Source organism: Protopterus annectens, chromosome 7.part0 (genome assembly GCF_019279795.1).
Source record: "Protopterus annectens isolate FY-2018-M chromosome 7.part0, PAN1.0, whole genome shotgun sequence".
NCBI lineage: Eukaryota > Metazoa > Chordata > Ceratodontiformes > Protopteridae > Protopterus > Protopterus annectens.
In genome coordinates, this window is record NC_056739.1 from 1,115,380,219 (window position 1) to 1,115,400,941 (window position 20,723).

The 20,723-nt window shown below is 39.2% G+C and overlaps 1 protein-coding gene across 1 annotated transcript in view; it reads right to left on the minus strand.

The window, feature by feature from the left end:
* Positions 1-20,723, minus strand: part of LOC122806893 (A disintegrin and metalloproteinase with thrombospondin motifs 7-like) — a 2,879,604-nt gene that overhangs the window by 733,717 nt on the left and 2,125,164 nt on the right. Inside the window, exon 17 of the mRNA XM_044077696.1 lies at positions 15,202-15,328. Within this exon, the coding sequence (XP_043933631.1) occupies positions 15,202-15,328 (127 nt within the window). The remainder of the gene's footprint in view (positions 1-15,201; positions 15,329-20,723) is intronic.

Below are 20,723 nucleotides of genomic sequence, written 5' to 3' on the forward strand. Positions count from 1 at the left end.
TCTAATAACCAAAAGTATTTGCCATACTTATCTGGCATTCTGTGTGATCTACTTCTCCTATAACTTATATGCCATGGGTGTTGCATACATGTCACATGATGTATCCCCTATTGAGAGAACATTAGTAATTTGGGACTGGGAACATGGCTGGATTGCTTTAGAGCCTTTCTTGTCTCACCTGCCATGCATATGTCCCTACTTCTTGAATGGGGTCTATATCATATCATCGAACACTTAAAAAAGCGATCAATGAATAATCGATACCATGTAGGCAAAAGCTTACAATCTCAAAAGCTCAGAACAGTTCCAAAAAAAAAAAAAATTGAAAGAATACATAAAGTGGGGGGCAACTCCCCCTACTTAAATATACCAACTCCGAGATCGCACTACAGTGCCAAAAACAGCAAAGTAATGGAAGTGGCCAAGCAAATTCTTTCCCTGGGAAAGAATTCACTTAAAAGCCACTTCGCTATTTTGCCTTTTCGTTGTTTTAAGTTCGACCAAGACGCATTAGATAGAATGCGTCTTCGGTCATCTAACTGGAACCCCTTGTATGTATGTATTTATGGAATGTCAGGCACCCCGGTGAGCTTTCACAGATTATTCTCATCAATTACAGCACACTACAGTTCTGCTGTACTATGATGTCTGTCTTGGGGTTGTTGGCATACCTATATGCAACCAAGAGTGTACCAACCTACATTTCAAGAATCATTTATGTTTTGTATTCAGCACTCAAATTGCTGATATATGCAATGACATACCATTTTTACGAATCCTGGTACCCATGTTTTTCTCACTCTTCTTTATTTTTACTGATTTTCTATTCATAGGTGTGTACTAGGCTAATGACCACTAGGGTCTTTTTAAGCCTAGCCATGCATTCCAAATCTTTAACAAGTTCTGGTACCCTTTGTAAGTGTAAACAGGGGCTTGGGAGATGAAACATTTACAGGCTGTCTGTGTCCATTAGGGGCATAGGTGCCAAACCAGTGATGAATTTCCTGCTCCCCATCCATTTGTTCAAGTTACACTTGAAATGGGTTAGGGAGGAACTCTGCTTCACATGGATGGGGAGCCTGTTCCAGAGAATTCATAGCCTGAGGGACACATACCTGTCTCTGCACAAGATCCTCTTTATATCACAGGCAAGATTTAAGTCTTTAGAATGGATAATTCTGTCACTGTTTGTTTTGCTGATATGCAGTAAGACCATCAGAGTGGGATCCATTGATGCCTTGTATACCAGGCATAGCTCTCCACTCATCCACCTTTAGGAGACAGAATACAGGAAGGTGACCTGCAGAGGACATGTTACTTATACCCTGTATTCTTATAGTGAGGAACCTCTGTGAACATTCCAATTGTTGGATGTGCCTGGCTAGGTACATACCAAATGGGGCATTATACTTAATAAGAGGTCTGATGTATGCAGAATACAGTGGAACAATGACTTCCTTGAACCTAGATGCTATCTTTGTTTATAAGTTTTGCAACACAGAATGACTTCCTCATTGCCATAGACACATGATGGTTAAGGGCCAGATTGCTGTCTACAGGTGTCCCCAAGTCTGTAACTACTGGGACGACTCTTAAGAGTATGCCTTCAATATGATAGTTATCAGAGTTGGTTGACTTCCCAAAGGATACTATTATGTTTGTCTTGACATTTAGTTTTAGTCCATGGCTCTGACACCAGCTATTTGTTTGTGTCAGCCCTTCTTGGAGAACATTAGCGTTGGTGAGGTGTTGTGTAATTGCTCCTAATTTGCAATTATCTGCAAATGTAGTCAGCCAGAGGACCTTGACAGTGGCCTTGAATTCAAAAAGGTAGATACCAAAAAGAAAATAGATGTCAAAAAGGAGAGGTCACAGGACTCGCCTCTTTGTAGAGGTGGAATCCACAATTCTAATTTCCTAGGTCCTGTCTGTGAGCCAGCTAGCTATCCACCAGGTGAGATGGATTTATACCTAGCGTCTTGAGTTTGTCAACAATGCCTGAGTGGGGTATTGTGTTAAATGCTTTGGAGAGGCCATGGTAGGCAGTGTGAACTGTCTTGTCCTTGTCCATTGCTTTGGTGACATTTTCAAAGTAGTCCACCAGGTGGAGTAGGAATGACCGACCCTTGACAAAACCAAACTGGGTTGAGTCCAGTGTCTGGAGATTTCCTATGTCATTATTGATCATTTCCATTATAATTCTTTCCATGACTTTCCATATAAAACTAGTGAGACGTATGGGTCTGTAACTTCTAGGGTCTATGAATGGCATGTCTTTGTGCAGAGGGATGATGATTGCTGTTCTCTAGTCACAATGCAAGAAAACTGGAGGCTGTGGTTAAACAGAGATTCCAGAGGGCCTGACAGGACATGTTTCATGCTATTTAGAAGACATCCTGGGATATTGTCTGTGTCCATTGATGCAGTGTTCTTGGTCTTATAGAGAGAACTGAGGACCTGTTCCCTAGTGATAGTATGGGGAGTTATATTTGATGGTATTTTCTGAGTGGAGGCTTGAGGAAAGACAGGAGTAAAGTTAGAGCTGAATTTGTCTGCCAGTAGGTTTGCTATATCTTTTGGCTCAGTATAGGTGGCACCAGTACAAAACACAAACCAGGAAAATCACAGGAAGACTGAACAAACGCAAGAAATAATAATCGTGGTGCAGAAAACATGTGGAGACTTGCAGAGACTACTACAAGAAATACTTCAACCAAACAAAGTGCTTTCATCCTATCTTTTACAAGGACGTCATCACAACTGCCTTTAACACAGACAAAAAAGTTCTTTAAATACCAAAAATAAAACAGTTGTGTGCTAAAAAAGCACCAGTGAATGGCACCAAACTAAAAGAGATCAATTAGCCACTTAAAAACTAATTAAAACAGCCTCATTAAGCCTAGGAAATGTTGTTGCATCTAATTTAAGTTGCCATTCTAACTCTCTTTTGATCAAATGTGCATCAGTAAAACAAATTCTATCATCTTTTAAAATCTGATCAACAACTAAAAAATTAAAACAATTATCTGGATTTGTATTAATGTGTCTACATAAGGCATTTGTAGTTTTTTCGTTCTTATATCAAGCAGATGCTTATGAATTTGAGTTTTAAACTCTGTTACTGCCACCCCTACATACAAAGCAGGACAGAAATCACACAGTGCTAAATATATGACTCTCCTGCTTAAACAATTATAAAAGCCATTAATAAATATGGTATGATTGTTAATTTGAACTTGGTTTACTTTTTTAATATGTGGTCATGAAGAACAAAAGCTACAATTATACATACCTGCAGTTTTTTCAGTGGAAAAAAATTCCCTTTACTAAAGTTAGCAGGCCTTGCAAGAAGCTGCTTAAAGGAGCTGTCCCTCATGAAAACAAAGGCTTATCACCCAGATGGGCTAGGAGGGAACTCTCTGTTCTGAAAACCCTCCAGTTTCTAAGCAGACATTCTTTTGTTGTCTTACTATCAACTGTATAACTAATGATACAAGTTCTACGAACTTTCCCCTTTACAATTCCAATCATCCTATCATTATTTTGTATTAACTCCACAGATATAGAATGGGACAAAATAGGTTTATAAAAAACATTATGTCTTTTAACACATACCTCTGATTTTATCCCCTCTATGAAGTCAAGGGCTAACTATGTCATAAAAACACGTCAGTTAAAATTTCAATTTTTGATATAAAAGTGATGTCATCCGAAATCATCATTGCAAGATGACCCATTTGCCCCTTGACAACAGCTTTCTTATGCTCCAAGGGGTGCCAGCTTTAAAAATGCAAATACATATTTGAAAAAGTATTTTTTCTGAACACATTGGATTCATATTATTCACTGACTAAATTTTTAGTGGTGGCACCATTAACAATAAGCTGTGCAAGCAATTACGTATCGACTTTGAGGTTGTGAGCACAGATAAAGAATTCCTTGTGGTTGCTGCTGGCCAGGGAGGCAAGATTTTTCTTCAAAACTGGCTTTGGTAGACTTTATTTGTCCTCTCAGTTGTTTGTTTAATTTAACTCATTCCCTCCAATACAGCTCTTTTGAGTGTGTACCTTTAACTCCCAGTGGGCGTGGCTTCAGCCTTTAAAAAATGAAATTATCACCTTACAATTCTAACAGATAGTCATTGACATAGGCCAAATATCAGTACAATTGTGTTTGTCATCATGTATGCTTCAAGATCAAACATTCTGATACCATGTATGTACCATGGTTTGGAATTATTAATGCAAATATGAACAGGCAATATTAGACACCTAGAGGCACAGTAGGAAGTAACTGCAGATGCACCTGGAGATGTCACTCAAAAAACAAGCCACTCTGGTGAAATCACAGCATCAAAAGGCCGTGTAACAGAAGGGAGATAATCATGACAAAAATTTGGAAGTGTAACATTTTTATCCTTATGGGTGCTACACTTCCAAATTTTTGCCATGATTATTTTCCTTCTGTTACACTGCTTTTTGATGTTGTGATTTCACCAGAGTGGCTTGTTTTTTGATTTAGTTCTGCACTCATTCCTAGTGGTCATCGCTGCCTCTATGCTGCTACTAACATGCTTGTACAGGGTTTCTGTGAACAGTTCCATGCGGCAGTAGTGTTCTTAGGGATTAGGAGGGCTTGAAATGTTGCCATTTTGTAGCAGAAGAACTCCAGGCTACTAGGACTTGATGTGCACAAAAGTTTTTATTATTTTTCAAATGGTGAGCGCTTTCACGGTGATAACAACACCGCTTCATCATCCCATTTTAATCAAAAACATTCAACATATGTAAAATAATAAAAAAAAAAAAATCAGATTAAAAAATCAAATCACATTTGAAACAATAAAATGTTTAAAACAGATTAGCAACAGACCAATAATAAACATTTAAACACAGCAATAGCAAAATATCCAATCAATAGAAGAAATTAAAATATAGTCAAACATCAGAAACAATGTTGTCCATAATGTCAGCCAATCTAATTGACATATTAGACAAGCCCCCCCCCCCCAATGTAAACAACTTGATTGGAACAGATATTGCAAGTTTGAATAACAATAAAAACTTTTGTGCACATCAAGTCGTGGTAGCCTGGATTTTTCTTCTGCTACATTTGGACTTTGCTTTTACTCCACACTTTTGTTCAGCAATTTTTGTTTTTTGTTTTGAATTTTGCCATATTATCAATCAATAGCAGGTATTCAGTTTTAGTGTAGTTCCTGAAAATTCCAGGTTTAGGTGGGGTTCCATGTTTTATTTTTATTTCAAAGGAGTCCATTTTGTGGTCTGACTTTATCAGATAGGATATTACACTATGGGTTAAGAGTGCTCACTCATTCTAGTGAGGACCAGATCTAGTATGTTTGTGCCTCTGGTCAGCGTAGTGACAATCTTGTCCAAGAAGATTGTGTTTTACGAAATCCAGAAATCTTTGTGTCTGCATGTTTGATGTCACATATGATTCCTAATTAATTAATAGTGGGGTAATTACAGTCACCCATGAATTTGGTATTGTGAGTATTTTCAGTAACTTTAAATATATGTTATGGGTTTCTTGGGACATAGAGAGGGACCTACAGCTTGCAAAGAAGTGGTATGGGATTTTTTCTTTGGTGATTTGAACACGGAGAAGCTCAAGTACATTGTCCTGTTTGACCAACTTTGAGGTATATTTATTTCTGATGTAAATCAAGACATCTCCACCTTTAATCAGTGCCTTTGTAGTAGCTGGTCAAAATGTGTGGAAGACATTACAGCTTTGCACTGCTGGGAAGCACTTCAGCATTCTGTAGGGTAAGCTGCACTTATAAGGAGTGGAGTTTCATGAAGGTCTCACACAGATACGCACCACCCAGTGAGAGACAGCCATGAATCAATGCCCTCTGCTTCTTCTCAAACCAGTAGCAAAACAGTAGTATAAATTCCAACTGCCACCTATGAAGCAGTTATAAGGCTTTCTGGCAATCACAGTCTCCAGGAAATAATGTTCTTATGTTCCTTCTCTCACCAGGGGCAAAACATATGCAATAATCCTAAGATGACTACTGACAGGCAGAATGTGGGCTGTCAAGTGATTGGTGGTCTTGGACCAGATTTTTCAGATCTTATAAGTAAGACGGGAAAAAAATTAGTTAACATCTTAAGAGATGCAGTGTGCACTAAGCAGTTAGATATGAAAGAGGGGGTAACTGAAGCTTTAGCAGTCTAAGAAGATAGCCACTAATTTTAAAAGCTCAAGATAGATTGGATAGGGGTGGGCACTTAACATTCTTGCTCTATAGAATACAGTGGGAGGGCCAACAAATTTAAATATCTGTGGGGGGAGTGACTTCACAAAATGATAATTTTGTGCCGACTGACAATAGCCAATGAAAGAGGAGTGGGAATTTGTGTCTCACAGAAGTATGCATAAAGCCCCGTCTGATTCATAAACCTCAATAATGTTATGCTCAGCCCCGCTGCATGGAGCCTCAGTCACCTACCCCCTATGCTAATGAGGCCAAAACCCCAGATGTATATCATTCACAAAACCCTCAATAGTTTTGTAAACAAATGGCCCCATAGCATAAGCTTCGGGACAACAGCAGTGTGCAAAAAACTGTCACTTAACACCCACTCTACATCCCTGCTGCTTGGTAGGAAAATCCTTACCAACGATGCAGTCTCATGCAGTGTCGGCTGACCTGCTTGCATATGCTTGTTTCACTTCACCCTTTCCAATGAAACAGGTGATTGTCTGCCAATGCAAGTTCACACAACACAATATTCCTTTACTGTAATAATATGGCACAATGCTGCATGCATAGCGACAACTGTGATTCATCATGCTAGCAGCAACAATGCTATTAGGTAGGGCAGCTTACACAGTAAGGCAGCTGATTGCTTTACAGCACGCCTTGTCAATTAGCAATTTGGTAAGTCATGCTATACATAAGTAGCTATCAGGCTGCAAAAAGCTAACATTAGTCCTGTGCACCATTCAAGAAAATGGGACAGTAACTGTATGCCCCTGGGAAGACTGCAATGAATCACTGCAGTCTCACCAAATATAGTGTCTATAATGCATTTCAGGTATGGTGCACTGCATTTGAAAATACCACAGTCATGATTCACAAAGTCCAAGCATGGTCTGTGTGGCGAAGCCTAGTTTCAGATGTTTGGAGGAGGATGGTTAAGATGTCTAAGGTTGTATATTGGTGCATCTCTGAATAGTCTGAACGCTAGCAGAGAGAAGGGGTCATTCTTGATAAGTTTAAATAGTCGAGAGGTAGGTAGGGAATAAGTATTTTCTATAAAAGAAGAGAGTATCTTCTCTGAAATGTGAGGAATAAAGGAGTTTAAAAGGATGGAGTATGAGAATGTGGTTAAAACAGGTAAATGTGAGGGTTTATTTGGAAAAAGTAGAAGTTACAATGTAGAATTAGTAGGCACTGTTAAGAAGAGGTGTGGCTATGAATGAATATAGTTCAAAGCAGTATGGGAGGAAAGAAATGTTGCTGAAGATTAAATGGAAGAAGGGAATTAGGTAAAAAGAAGCAGGATTATTTGTATAATAGTAGTATTTGTATAATAGTAGTAAGGTTGTTTGGGAGGGTTAGGGAATAAGAGATATGAGTTCATAGGTTCATAGGTAGGTACTAGACTATCGGCCCAAGGGCCTACGTAAGCCTAGCCAACAAGGTCCCTGGCTTACGCCACCCAAGAACGTTATTTTCCTGTGCCACTGTCGAGCAGAGCCACAGAAGTGATCCCCGGGGTGTATTTCCTATTTCCCATCCACTCATCAAGATTTTTCTTGAAAAGTGCTAATGAAGAACTTTGCTTAACATAGATGGGTAGTCTGTTCCAGAGTATGGGAAGTCTCTGGGACAGGAATCTATCCCTCCAGCATGTCCTGTTTATTGTGGTGACAAGGTTTAGGTCCCTAGAGCATGTAGCTCAGAGGGATTGGGATTTCTTTAGGTGTAGCATGTCCAACAGCTCTGGGTTTGACATAGCTTTATATGTTAGGCAGAGATCACCTCGGAGTAGGCGATATGCTACGGAGTAAAGCTGGAGTTTTTTGAGGCATAGGGCATTTGTTTGAGGCCAGTAATCCTCTTTATGAGGTACTTCTGTGGCCTTTCCAGCTGCTGCAGATGACTTGTGAGGTACATTCCAAAAGGAGCATATAATGGGTCTAATGAGTGTCGAGTAGAGGGGAACAATGACCTCTTTTTGCCTGGATGAGAACCCTTTTATGATGACTTCCTGAATACTGTGGCAATGTGACTATCAAAGGAGAGACTACTGTCCACCTGGGTCCCAAGGTCTCTTATCACACATTCGGTGTTAAGTAGACTGCTGCCTATGTGGTAGTTCATGGGTACAGAGTTTTTACCAAAGGGGATGACACTGCACTTTTTGGCATTGAGCTTGAGGCCATGGCTCTCACACCAGACATCTCTCTCAGCAAGGCCCTTCTGTAGGATGTCCACATCATTTGGGGACTTGACTATGGCTCCTAGTTTGCAGTCATCTGCGAACTTCATTAGCCAGAGGCCTTCTGTGTTAGCCTGTACTTCAGAGAAGTAGATACCAAACAGGAGAGGTCCCAGGATGGAACCCTGTGGTACTCCACTTCTCACTGCTTTGAGGTCAGATTTGGAGTCTGCAACTTTTACAGTGTGGGTTCTGTCAGTGAGCAAGTTGGCAACCCATCTTGTGACATAGAGATTTATACCTAGTTTAGTGAGTTTAGCTATAATTCCAGAATGGGGGATGGTGTCAAAAGCCTTGGCGAGGTCAAGACAGGCTGTGTGAACCACCTTACCCTCATCTACGACTTTGGTGACTGCCTCAAAGAAGTCGATCAGGTTCAGGAGGCATGATCTGCTTTTCACAAACTCGAACTGGGTGGGATCCAGAGTTTGGAGGTTACCAATGTCTTTGTTTACGAGTTCCATGATGATACGTTCCATGGCCTTGCAGACCAGGCTCATCAGGCTAATAGGTCGATAGTTCCCGGGATCTGTGGTGGCTCCTCCTTTGTGGAGTGGGATAACTGTTGCTGTGCACCATTCAGTGGGCAGAAAGCCTGATGCAAGGCTATTATTGAACATGTTGCTTAACTGGGGATCCAGTTCATTCTGAAGTTCATGTAAAACGCAGCCTGCGATGTTGTCCATGGATGCTGTGTTTTTGGCTTTAGAGAGTGCAGCTTTTACCTATGTAGTTGTGATTACAGAGACTCTGAATTCTTCCTGTATAGATATGGGCCCTTTAGGGGGTGGTGGGGTGGTAAAGTTAGCACTGAACCTATCTGCTAGGATGTTGGCAATATCAGTTGGTTCTGTAATTTTCGTGCCTTTGTGCTGTAACTCAGAGCAGATCTGGGTGTTGCCATCGAGATTCTTGACATAGCTATAGAATGCTTTGTGGCTGTCCTTAGAATTAGTGGCAATTCTGTTTTCATAGCTAGCTTTGGAGGATCTTATAAGGGATCTCAGCTTCTTAGTGAGGCTGACCAGGAAGCTCCACCACTCATGGGATTTTACTCTCTTTTGCAACAGTTTCTTCCTTCTGTTGTACAGTTTGTTTATGGCAGGGGACCACAGGACTGGCTTCCTTTTTTTGGAGGATAGTGTCTTGGTTCTGTTTGGGATAGCACGATCCATGCACTCGTGTAAGTGTTTATAGAGTGTATTTGTGTAGGATTCAGCAGTTGTAACTGTACTGTCTATCTGCATGGGTGTCATGAAGTTCACCACTTCTGTCTTAAGAAGCATGAAGTTGGCTTTGGAGAAATGTTTTACTGTGGTTTCCTTAATGGGGGGTGGGGGCGGGATGTGGGTATCAAGGGTGATTAGCTTATGGTTGAATCGGACCAACGAGGAGTTAACTTCAGGTGTGGAACACCAGTCACTCATGTTGGTAATGACTAGGTCTAGGATATTGTTGCCCCTAGTGGGGGTGTGGATAAGTTGATCCAGGGCACTGGAGTTTAGGAATTCCAGAAAGTGTTGAGCTAAGCAGTTGGTACACGAGTAGTTTTCCCAGTTAATGGTGGGGTAGTTGAAGTCGCCCATTATTAGGGTGTTTGGTTGAACCCTAATATTTTCCAGTACATCAAGAAAAGAGGAGTGGGAATCCTGGGGCATGGTGGGGGATCTTTAGCAAGCTACAATTTGGACTGCAGTTTTGCACAGAGTTAGTTGCAGTTGGATAACCTCAGATGCATTATGCTGAGCAACTAGCCTGGAGATGTGGATATCTTTAATGAATATGGGCACACATCCGCCTTTGGTGTAGGTCACATGGCTGAAAAGTGTGGTATGAGTTATAGCCTGTTAGTGCAGGGGTGCTCTCTGGAGCCTTGAACCAGGTCTCAGTTACTGGACAGATGTCGATGTTCTCCACTTTAAGGAGTACCTTGAGTGAGTGCATTTTGAGATTTAGACTTCTAGCATTGAGTAGCATTACCCTCAGTTTTGGCTTGCCTTTTCCTGTTACAGTGGTGAATTTGTTATTTCAACCTTGCCTAAAAAAGGCACTATAGGGGTAGCAAGAGCCTTAGCCAGTATCCAGAATCCCAGGAGTGACAGGTGCAGGCCATCAGTGGCAAAGCATCTTGGTCTGTTGACCATGTCATCCCAAGCAGACAGATACTGGATCCCCTTAGAATGACACCAGAAGCTTAGCCAATTGATGAAGTCAATAATTTTGTCCTTGTACTGCAGTATCATTCGGGGTGATTGCAGAATGCTACTCAGGGCTAGGGTCATACCTGCCTGGGCTACAAGATCGGAGAGCTCTTCCATGTCTCTTTTCATGTAGTCCAGGGAGGTACGTCTCAGGTCATTCACACCAACATGGACAATGACAGAGTCATATTTGTACTTGTTGTGGAGTGACCTGAGTGTGTGGGTTATGTGGTGGATCCTGGCACCCGACAGGCAGCTGACAGTAACCTTCTCCTTGTTTAGCCTGGTGAGTGGACATCAGTGTGCCTGACTATAGAGTCACCTGTGACTAGTGTGTTGGGTATGTTGTTTTGCCTTATTGGCTGTGGTTGAGTGGCACACTGAGTCTCTGGACTATGTGTCATTTGGGTTGTGTTGGGGATGGAGGTTGCTTGCGTTTCTGTTTTGGAGGTCTCTGTTGCTTAGACAGAATATTACTGAGAGCCTCCGCGAATGTTTTTGTGTTTCTATGTGTGGATTTTGGTGGTGTAGATTTAGTGAGACTGTGATGAGTGTGGTGTGGTGCAAATGTTTACCTTCTCCTCATGACTGTCAAGAAATGTGTATGTGGGAAGTAAAATAGTAGAATGAGAGAGGGTCAGATTATAACAGAGAGTAATTAGGTTATAGCCAGTACAAAGCAATTAACAGAGAGGCACAAAGTAAAACAGCTTTGCTTATATTTCTTGAGTGCAGAAACCTGACAACTAAGGAGACTAAGTAACTGTCACATACAGTATAATCTGTTGGTCATGAGAAAAGGACAATGGACAACTTATTAAGTAGCCCTTAGAGTGCAAGGACTACACTTTTGGAGGGAGGGCTGTTGAAGTTAATTTCCAGTATAGAGCATTCACGCATTTCAATAGTTGAAGTTAATAGACACTAAGGTTCTTCAAGTTAAATTTGCTTAGATTGTACAATTACAAAATTCTCAATGAAAACATTTCAGAGTTAGCCTGTGCGGCAGATCTCCTGAAGTATTGGGGTCAGATACAGTGTCCACAAATGACTGTATAATGGCAAAATTCTAAGTGAAAATGTTTGTCAGTTGGCCCTTGTGCCAGAGCTCCTGCAGCATCAAGTTCAGATGTAGTGACCGCAGGATCTGCGCTGTGAAGGAAGATGGTGTGTGATTATGGATCTACATTGGTTAACATGGAGCAAGAGGCTACTCCACTGGTAAGGGACCCTTAGGGAGAGATATGTACCATACCAACAAGTTCTATTTGTATTGCATTGTATACTTAGTTCCCTTGAATAAGGGTTGATAGTATTAATAGTTTTACAGATATGCAAAGGACTGGGCTGGTTTGAGTCATTCATAGCCCTATAAGCCAAGCAAAGGATGCCACACACAGGGACTGTATAAAAGAGAGAAGGCAGTAACAGGGATTTCAGTATCTCAGGCTAACTTAAGGAAGATATAACTCAGATTTTCTTTGTTAGAAGCTGCTGAAGCATCTCAAGTCAGGCTACATGCATGGACAAGTACTTGACAAAGTGAGCATTATATTCTATTATGGCCCTGATCAGGAGGTAGTAAAGAGGTCCAATGACTTCCTTTGCTATAGCACTGGTGATTAGCTGTACCAGACAGAAGGTTTTCTTAAAGATTGTTGGCACATGTTGTTCAGAGGAGGGCTTATCTACAAAAGTGCCTAGACAACTGTTTACAGTATCAGCTTTGAGGAGGGTGCTATAATTTCAATAGGTACAGTACTGATCTTGCTTCCCAAAGAGTACTACACTGCATTTGCTGCAATAAGCTTTAGGCCACAGCATTTACTCACAGAATTTGTGTGGCTAGGATTTTCCTGCAGGGTATGGGTGTCAGATGGGGGAGTCAATAATCAAAGTGAGTTTGCAGTCTGGACATCAGAGAAATAAAACATGAATAGAAGCAGACTCATGACAAAACTATGAGGCACAGCACTTGTGACTGGTCATTTGTAGGAAAACATGCTGCTATGCCTCATCTTATGGGATATTTCTGTGAACCAGTTTGTCATCCACTGGGTTACATATGTGATGATACTGACTCCGGTGAACAATTGATACCAGAGTAAGAGACAGTGCTGAAGCCCTTTGTCAGATCGCTGTGTGCATTGATTTACCACCACTCAGTGATTCAGCCTCCCTCTCAAAAAAGTCAACTAGATTCAGTAAAGAGGACCTACATTTCACAAAGCCAAACTTGTTATTATTTCTGAGCTCCATTATAATTTGCTCCATTATTTGTAGATTATAGAGGAAATATTAATAGATCTGTAGTTCCCAGGTTTGGTGTTGGGAACCTGCTTCTGTAGCAAATCCTCCATGGCCATTCTCCAGGTTTCAGGCACATATTCAACAGAGATGCTGACATTAAATAAGTTTATGAAGAGTCAGTTAAGCTGCATTTAACAATGATTAGGAGAAAGATAGATATATTGTCAGGCCCCATGGGGTGACAATTTTCTCTGTTAGAGTCAGTATTTAAATCATTTTCTATGGTCATTTCATGGCATGTTACAGATAAGAATGTAGTGGGGGGAAGCAGGCAGGGGAAGGAAAGCTGAAATTTAAGCTAGATGTATCTGTAAGTATATTGATGATCGCTTTTAGGTCTTAGACAGTAACATCATTATAGATAGATCAGTACAGTATCGGGTACTATTACTGAGAATCGGGTCTATATAGTAACGTCGAAAATTCAAAAGTGTGAATGCTCTTACATCAACACAGACAAATAGCACTACTTAGGCTAGAAAGTGAGCATAGCATAATGCAGTACCTTAGTATAAGGTCACTTGGTGCATCCTACTGCAGTATTGTGCAGACAAGCACAATGCACATAATGCAAACCAAAGATATCAAATAAATTATAACCAAATGTGGGGCTGCTTTATATTCATGTGCCTCAAAACCCAACACAATGAAATAGATAAATAACAAAACTCTTGGTGCCCCTGTAACAGCAGTGCACTATCTGAATCAATACAGGGAAATAAGGTAAAAACTGTGTGTTGCATCCTCCACCAGTTGTACGCAAGCTTGCTTAAGCTAACAGAACCAGTGTACAAGGAAATGGCAGTTGTGGCAATCAACTGCTTTGTGGAACTAGTCCACAGTTTATGATATTATTCAATTTTTAGGGCTCAGTTAAGTGGTCCACTTTACAAAACATACATCTACCATTATCTAGTGCAATGCTCAACCCTACTGTGCTCTCTGCACAGCACTTTTCAGCTGCTGCGGGCTCAGTTCCAAGGTCAAATCCAACAGTTCATGTCCAGTCTACTAGTAGTGTTGTACAGCTCAATGCAGCCCAGCACAATAGAGCACAAGGTCATGTATCACCTTACAATACTTTCCATATACATTTCCCTCAGTGTTGAGGTATATTTCACTAGTATGCATCTCTCATGCTGACTTCTTGCCAGTTACATGAAGAGATACATATGCTCTTCTTCAGACCTGTGGAGCAATATCTATATTTGGCAAATAAATTACCCTGTTAGAACAATTTGTTTTAGGAGCTATTCAGTGTACTTTAACTGGCCAGGTTTTACCTGCATACCGAGGACCTTCTGCACTGCCAAAAACTGTAAAGCCTGAGTACTCTTCTTAAACAGATGAGCTACCGACCTGTAGCCTTCATCTTTATCATCATTATCAATCAGTATAGCGTAAGTGGAATGTTTAATTATACTTCAGAAACACGGAGATTAAAATCAAGCCTGATGTCTGTAAACATTAGGATACATACAAAATATTCAAAATAACATCCAAACCAAAGGATAAAAAGCCAAACAATCCACTTACACTGTACTGATGAGCTCAGTAAATAGGCTGAAACATGCATAGCTACAGTTAGTGGGGTTTTGCTTTATTGGCCTGAATGTACTCATAGAAAAAGTCACAGGAATTCCAAAGCCATGTAGCTGAAACACTTTTGTCCTTAAGGGGTCACTTGCATATATCCCATGGGCATCCACTACATGAGGTTTAAGGCATTATGCAGTGAAGATTCTAGTTTTTACTGAATGGTTTGTTTTTGTGACCTTTTTATCCTTTGGTTTAAATGTCAGCCTAAAGAAATGTCAGACTATGAAGGTGTGATCTCAGCTTAATACGTCCTATTTGTTACCTCAACTAGCATGTACAAAATCTGTTTTCCTGCATTGTTTTTAAAAATACTAAATATAAAAAAACTTAATTCAAGGTTTTAGATTAGATCCCATAACCTCCTGATCCAGGCACAGATCAAACATGACCATTTTTTCAGTTCATTAAAATACAGACTATGATTTTTATTTTATTTTATGGGGGTGCTGTTTTGTGTTATTTCCTTCATCTTCTGTTCCATTCTATTTATGCAGCAAACTTGAACTGACGTTCATTACCATGGGAGATGTGGCCACTGAAAGAAGTAAAACTGTTGGGAAGTAATTACACAACATTCCAAGCATAAAGAGCACACATCAGCAGAATCTCACCTGGCTGGGCAGGCATCTTCATTGCAGTTTCTCTGGTTATCATCAGGTCGTGTCAAAGGGTCACAGTAGCGTTCTTCCACTATCCCCGCAATTTTTTCAATGCAATGCACAATCTGTCTCTGAACACCTGGCAGAAGAAAAGACAATAAACATAGCTTCAGTCTGGTAAACTGACCCAGATTTGCTTCAACTTGTCAGTAGCCAGGTAACTAGGCAGCCCACCTGTTGAATCTTGTTACAGGTCAGGCAGTTTGCTGTGTCTGATGTTAGGATTATTGTAATGAGGCACCCTGCAGGCAAGATGATATGAAGCCTCATGAGACAAAAATGATGCTCATTCTAATCAAGACAAAATGAAGTTTTCATTAGCCAATGAAACAGAAACCTTTTAAGTCTAACATCATGTTCTTCTTTTTGGTTCCTAAGTGAGGCAGATGTTCTACTTATGCATAGGATGCAAATCTTTTTTATTAAAGTAGTGTTGTTGGTGGTGTGTACACGTTAGGGAGATACTAATTAGAAACCTTCAAGATCAGTAATCTAAAATACAGAAATCTGTACATATATTTTATTGTTGTAACTGAAATGACCTTTGCAATTACATACTTCTTTTGTTAAGCTTAGTCCTCGACAACCTGCTCACTTGCCTATGAAAGCTACAAAATAAATATTTTACTTTTTGTTTTAATGTGCTACAGTTTGCTTAAAAGTTACTTTTTTCACTAAGTACAAGATATCTTACTCTCTTTTTTAGACAGGACATAGGATAAAGCTGTGTAGCTAGAGGGAGTTGGATAGATCGTACGTAAAAAATAGACTAATAGTACCACTGTTACACATTTATATTTTCACAAGTAAAACAGGCGATGTCTGTACACATATTTCCATTTTGCATGAGTCAAGATGGAAAAGTAGGGTATGGCATTTATTCAAAAGACCCTACTTACCCTCAAGCACCCTAAATTAGTGCAAGTGTAGAGTTACAAAAGCTGCATAAATACAGTGGTCGATATTTGCAATGTATTGTAACCCATAATAGTTGTTCAAAATAAAGTAGACAAAACAACCGAATGCAAAATATCAAACAGCTGTAATTTAAATAACAGATACTTGCTTGCCTAATGACAAGAACAAACCATGTACAAAAAGGGACTGGATAAAAGGTAACAAGCTTGAAAGCCAAGTGGTTACTGAACGAAACACATCACCTGTATTACCTAGTGATGGAATACGTATAGAGAACTTAGAACTGAGGTGCTGGAGGCATAATTTTGTATTATTCACCACTAATATTAATGAAAAGGAATCATTTCACATGAACACATTACGAGAAGTTTTCCAAAGGAAGGATAATTTTAAGAAGCTAAAGCTGTTGCAGTTTAGCATGTGGAACTGTTAAATCTTATCAGCAGCTATTATTTTTATCCATTGGGAAGACAAACAGAGCATACCTAAAATGGCTTCTTGTTATTAGCTTCCCTCTTCCCTAATTACTGCAGCATAGACTCTGCCTGTTCTGCAGATAAACATTCACAAATTTATTTCCTTAAGTACAGATGGATATCTGAACAGGCAGGCTGAATCTGTAGAGGATTCAGAAGAACACTAAGGGTCTGAAAAGGGGGGAGGGGTACCACTGGTAACTGCAAAGTTAGTGTTACTTGAATAAAATTAAAAGAATACAGTGTTAGCTCTACAGCCCCTTGACATTTGGCTGTGAGAAGTCTAATTTATATGGGGTACTATGACTAAATTCAATACTTTCAATGTGGAACGTATTACTGGATGGCATTAAAGTTTAGCTAGTAATGCACAGCTCTATATTTGTCACATAAAGCCTAATTAAAAATTTCCCCTAGTCTTTATATAGATGGAGTTAGAACTCTGGCTGAGCTGAGGCCTGTGATACACTATACCGGGCTAGATAATAGAAGTATGAGAACCAATGATATGAGCCCTCTCCCCTGACAGTTCAAAAAATAAAATGAAGTTCAGATAAACAATGAATTCTATGCTTGCTGTTACACCTTTAAAGCATTTTTTTTGCAGTGGAGAATTCATTACGCTGCACCCTACACCCCTACATATTGTACATCTAACTCCGACCTCACTGCATCTCAGAGAAGGGGAAGGGGAGTACTCCAAGATATCATGATCTGCTAAATTGGTAGTTTCTGTTCTGCTGGTACTAGAATTGCAGTTACCATCCTGGAAAATCAACAAGGAGCTCCTGCACTGGTATAATAATCCCATATGTGACTTTTTAGAAATGAAGCAATGCAATAGTTTGTTCGGAGTTGACATGGTAGACAGAATACTGATTTAGTCAAATGGAATCCTTCAGACTTGTTAGTACCAATACATTAGCTAGCACGGAATCTAATATCTGCTGTAAGAAATAAAGTTAAAGAAAAAAATGTGACAAAAATTCATTAAGATATTAATTATGGTGTTTTTGCATGGTTCAAGTCCCCCTGTATTGCTCATATATTGCTGGTACCCCCTACAGCCGAGCTATGAATATAATTTAATTCTAAGGTCATGCATCCTCAGAGTAGGACAACTACTTGGCTTTATATCAAAGGTTAGTTTAACATTATCTGCAGTTGTATGACTTCAGAACTACAATATATCAGCAGTGGATGTGTAAGGCAGTCTAACTACCCACTTGGAAGGTAGCTGGGTTCACCCACCTCTATAAATTATGGATGTAACTAAACTACTGTTGTATTATTTATTTTGTAGAGGTCTGTATACTGAAATATTAATTTGTAACAGTCAATAAAATCGCTGTTGGGAGTTGGCATAATAGTTAATGCGTTTATCTCACAGACACAAGGTACAGAGTTTGATTCTCATCCTTGAAGGGAAATTGTCAAGGCTAAAACTGGCCTATAATGGCAGCTAGTTTAGTACTTACCTATGCACTATTGTTAGGTAAAGTGACATCAACCTGTATTCACCCTTCTCTTTTGTATCTTGGGCATCTGGAAAAATTAATAAGGACTTATTATCCAAGAAACTACCACTGTATCCCCTATTATTAAATATATTTTCTATGAAGTTTGTCTGTATCACCAACCCATTTACATGACTCCTGCTGTCAGGAAATCATGGCGGTCACTGCTAATAACAGCAGGCAACAGTTTGCATTAAAAAGAACTTTTAGCTGATCACCTACGGATCCTTCTATTAGATGACAAATGCTACTGAAATATACATACAAAAAACTCTGGTGTTGCAATGGTGTGACTTGTAGTGAAGAGAACTGTAGAATTCACAAAGACACCCACATGCGGTGGAGCAACAACATACACACTACTGCATACCTGGTGTAGTACAGGTACACAATAAGCATACAAACAGAGCTCCACAAGATAGTCCACAATTAACAAAAGAGCAAATCATGGAGTAAACTGTGAAACAATGACAGCCATTTTAACTGTTGTTAAAGCAAAGGTAGGTGGTCAGACAGAGAAAATAATATATTTTTTTGTCTTTGGGCTAGTGCCTGATCACATCCTACAGTTCTGCTAGTTGCTACTAGAGTTTGGCACTGCTACACTGCACAGTGTAGAACAATAAACCACCTATTTGTGGCAGACATTGACATTTTTGTCCTAAAGAGACATCCAATGAGTCATTAGACAGGGATGTTCTGTGTATCCAGGGTCAAAGCATGCGTTTGAAAGCATGTAAATTTGATGCCAATAAGCACTGTGATAAACATGGATATGTGAGGAACCAAAAATATCCTTTAGTGCAGCTAAACGTTTACACTTTTGTCAAACTCACTTCATCAGAACAACTTCACCATTAAAACACAGCCAATTACATATTCAACCCTACCAATGAAAAAATGAAATGACTTGAAATTTATTGAAGAGGTTGAATTTATTACTAATCTGTTTTAGCTAGAGGTTATTGTGAAGAGATATTAACAAAACCAAAAGTGAAATTATAGGTAAAAGAGATTTAGTGTTTCCTGCAATCCTTAAAGAATCTTTTATTAGTAAAAAGAAAGATGAAAATGAAAGTAAAGCAAATGATGAGAATGATATACTTTGTAGTTTAGATATGACAGTTGACAGTGGTGCAATATGCTCTATGATAAAAAACAATTGGGCTATTTTAGAAGGAAATGAATTATTTAAAATATTTGGGAATGTTACCTTGTTTTGTTTATAAAAATAAAATTAATTTGAAAACTATACTACAAAAGGACAACACTAAAATTACACCTGCTGTCTTTATAATCAACAAAAACAAGGGGATATACAAGTGTGGTGACTGTAAAGTTTGCTGTTATATTTTAGAGGGTCCTTACATTTATTTGAACAACCTACCCTATACATTATATGTACTTGGTAGGTTTAGTTGTAGGATGGTGGGGTTGGTTTATATAAAGAAATTTTCAGGATGTAGTGCATTTTATGTAGGGATGACAACTAGAAAGTTAAAAGAATGTATTAAAAAACATCTTTCAGCATAGAAAAACAAAGGACAAAAAAATGCCCTTTAAAGGCATTCTATAGAATGTGACCAATATAAAAAGTTCTCATTTTCTGTTATAGAGCAGGTTTTAGGTGATTTTTGGGGTGGTGATTTTAAAAATTTGTTGGAACAAAGTGAAGCACTTTGGCAATTAAAACTTGGAGCTGACAAACAACCAGTCCAGGACTCAATGAAGTTATTAATATTAAATGTTTTTTGAAATATAGGAAACCATACATAGTGAAACCACAACACGGACGTCAATGGGAATTCAAGGCATTTTTATATGTATATTTTATATGTATTTTTATATGTTTTTTTTACATATTCTGTTTAATGCTGTCTTTTCAATTACTTAATTACTTCATTGTTTAATTGTTTTCATTGGTTGAGGTGAATATTATATAACTGGCTGTGTTTTAATGATGAAGTTGTTCTGATGAAGTCAGTTTAAGGAAAGTGTAAAATAAAGTTTTGCTGAGCTAAAGGATAATTTTGAGTCCTTGCTGATTATGGCTGTGTTTTTTTTTTTTTTAGTTGGTTCGTAGTTTTTAGCCACTATCGGGTTTTGTGATTATTTTGTGTAAACATGGATATGTGCTAATTCTCAAAATGTCAACTTGATTAGTATTTCAAAAGACTAAAATGACAATTCTACATATGTGGATGACATGACATTTCTTTTTTATGATTTCCAGCAATACCTTATGGCAGTTTTATGGTCTTTAGACCAGAGGTGTCTCTAAATTCAGGAGCCAAAAAAAAAAAGAAAAAGAAAAAAATAGGTCCTGCATTTGTAAGCAAGGCTTTGCACCTCTGCTGCACCTCAATAATAAGTTCTAACCCTAACCCTGCCCCTACCCCCAATGAGAAACTTAACTTTAAAAAAAGCCCTTCCTATAACACTACTACTAAGCAAGACAACATAAAACTCACCTCAGGTCCGCGCGCGCACACCCTACAACTAACCCTAAACACTCACAACCAAATGCAGACACTCTTAATCCAACCACTTATCGACCCCTTAC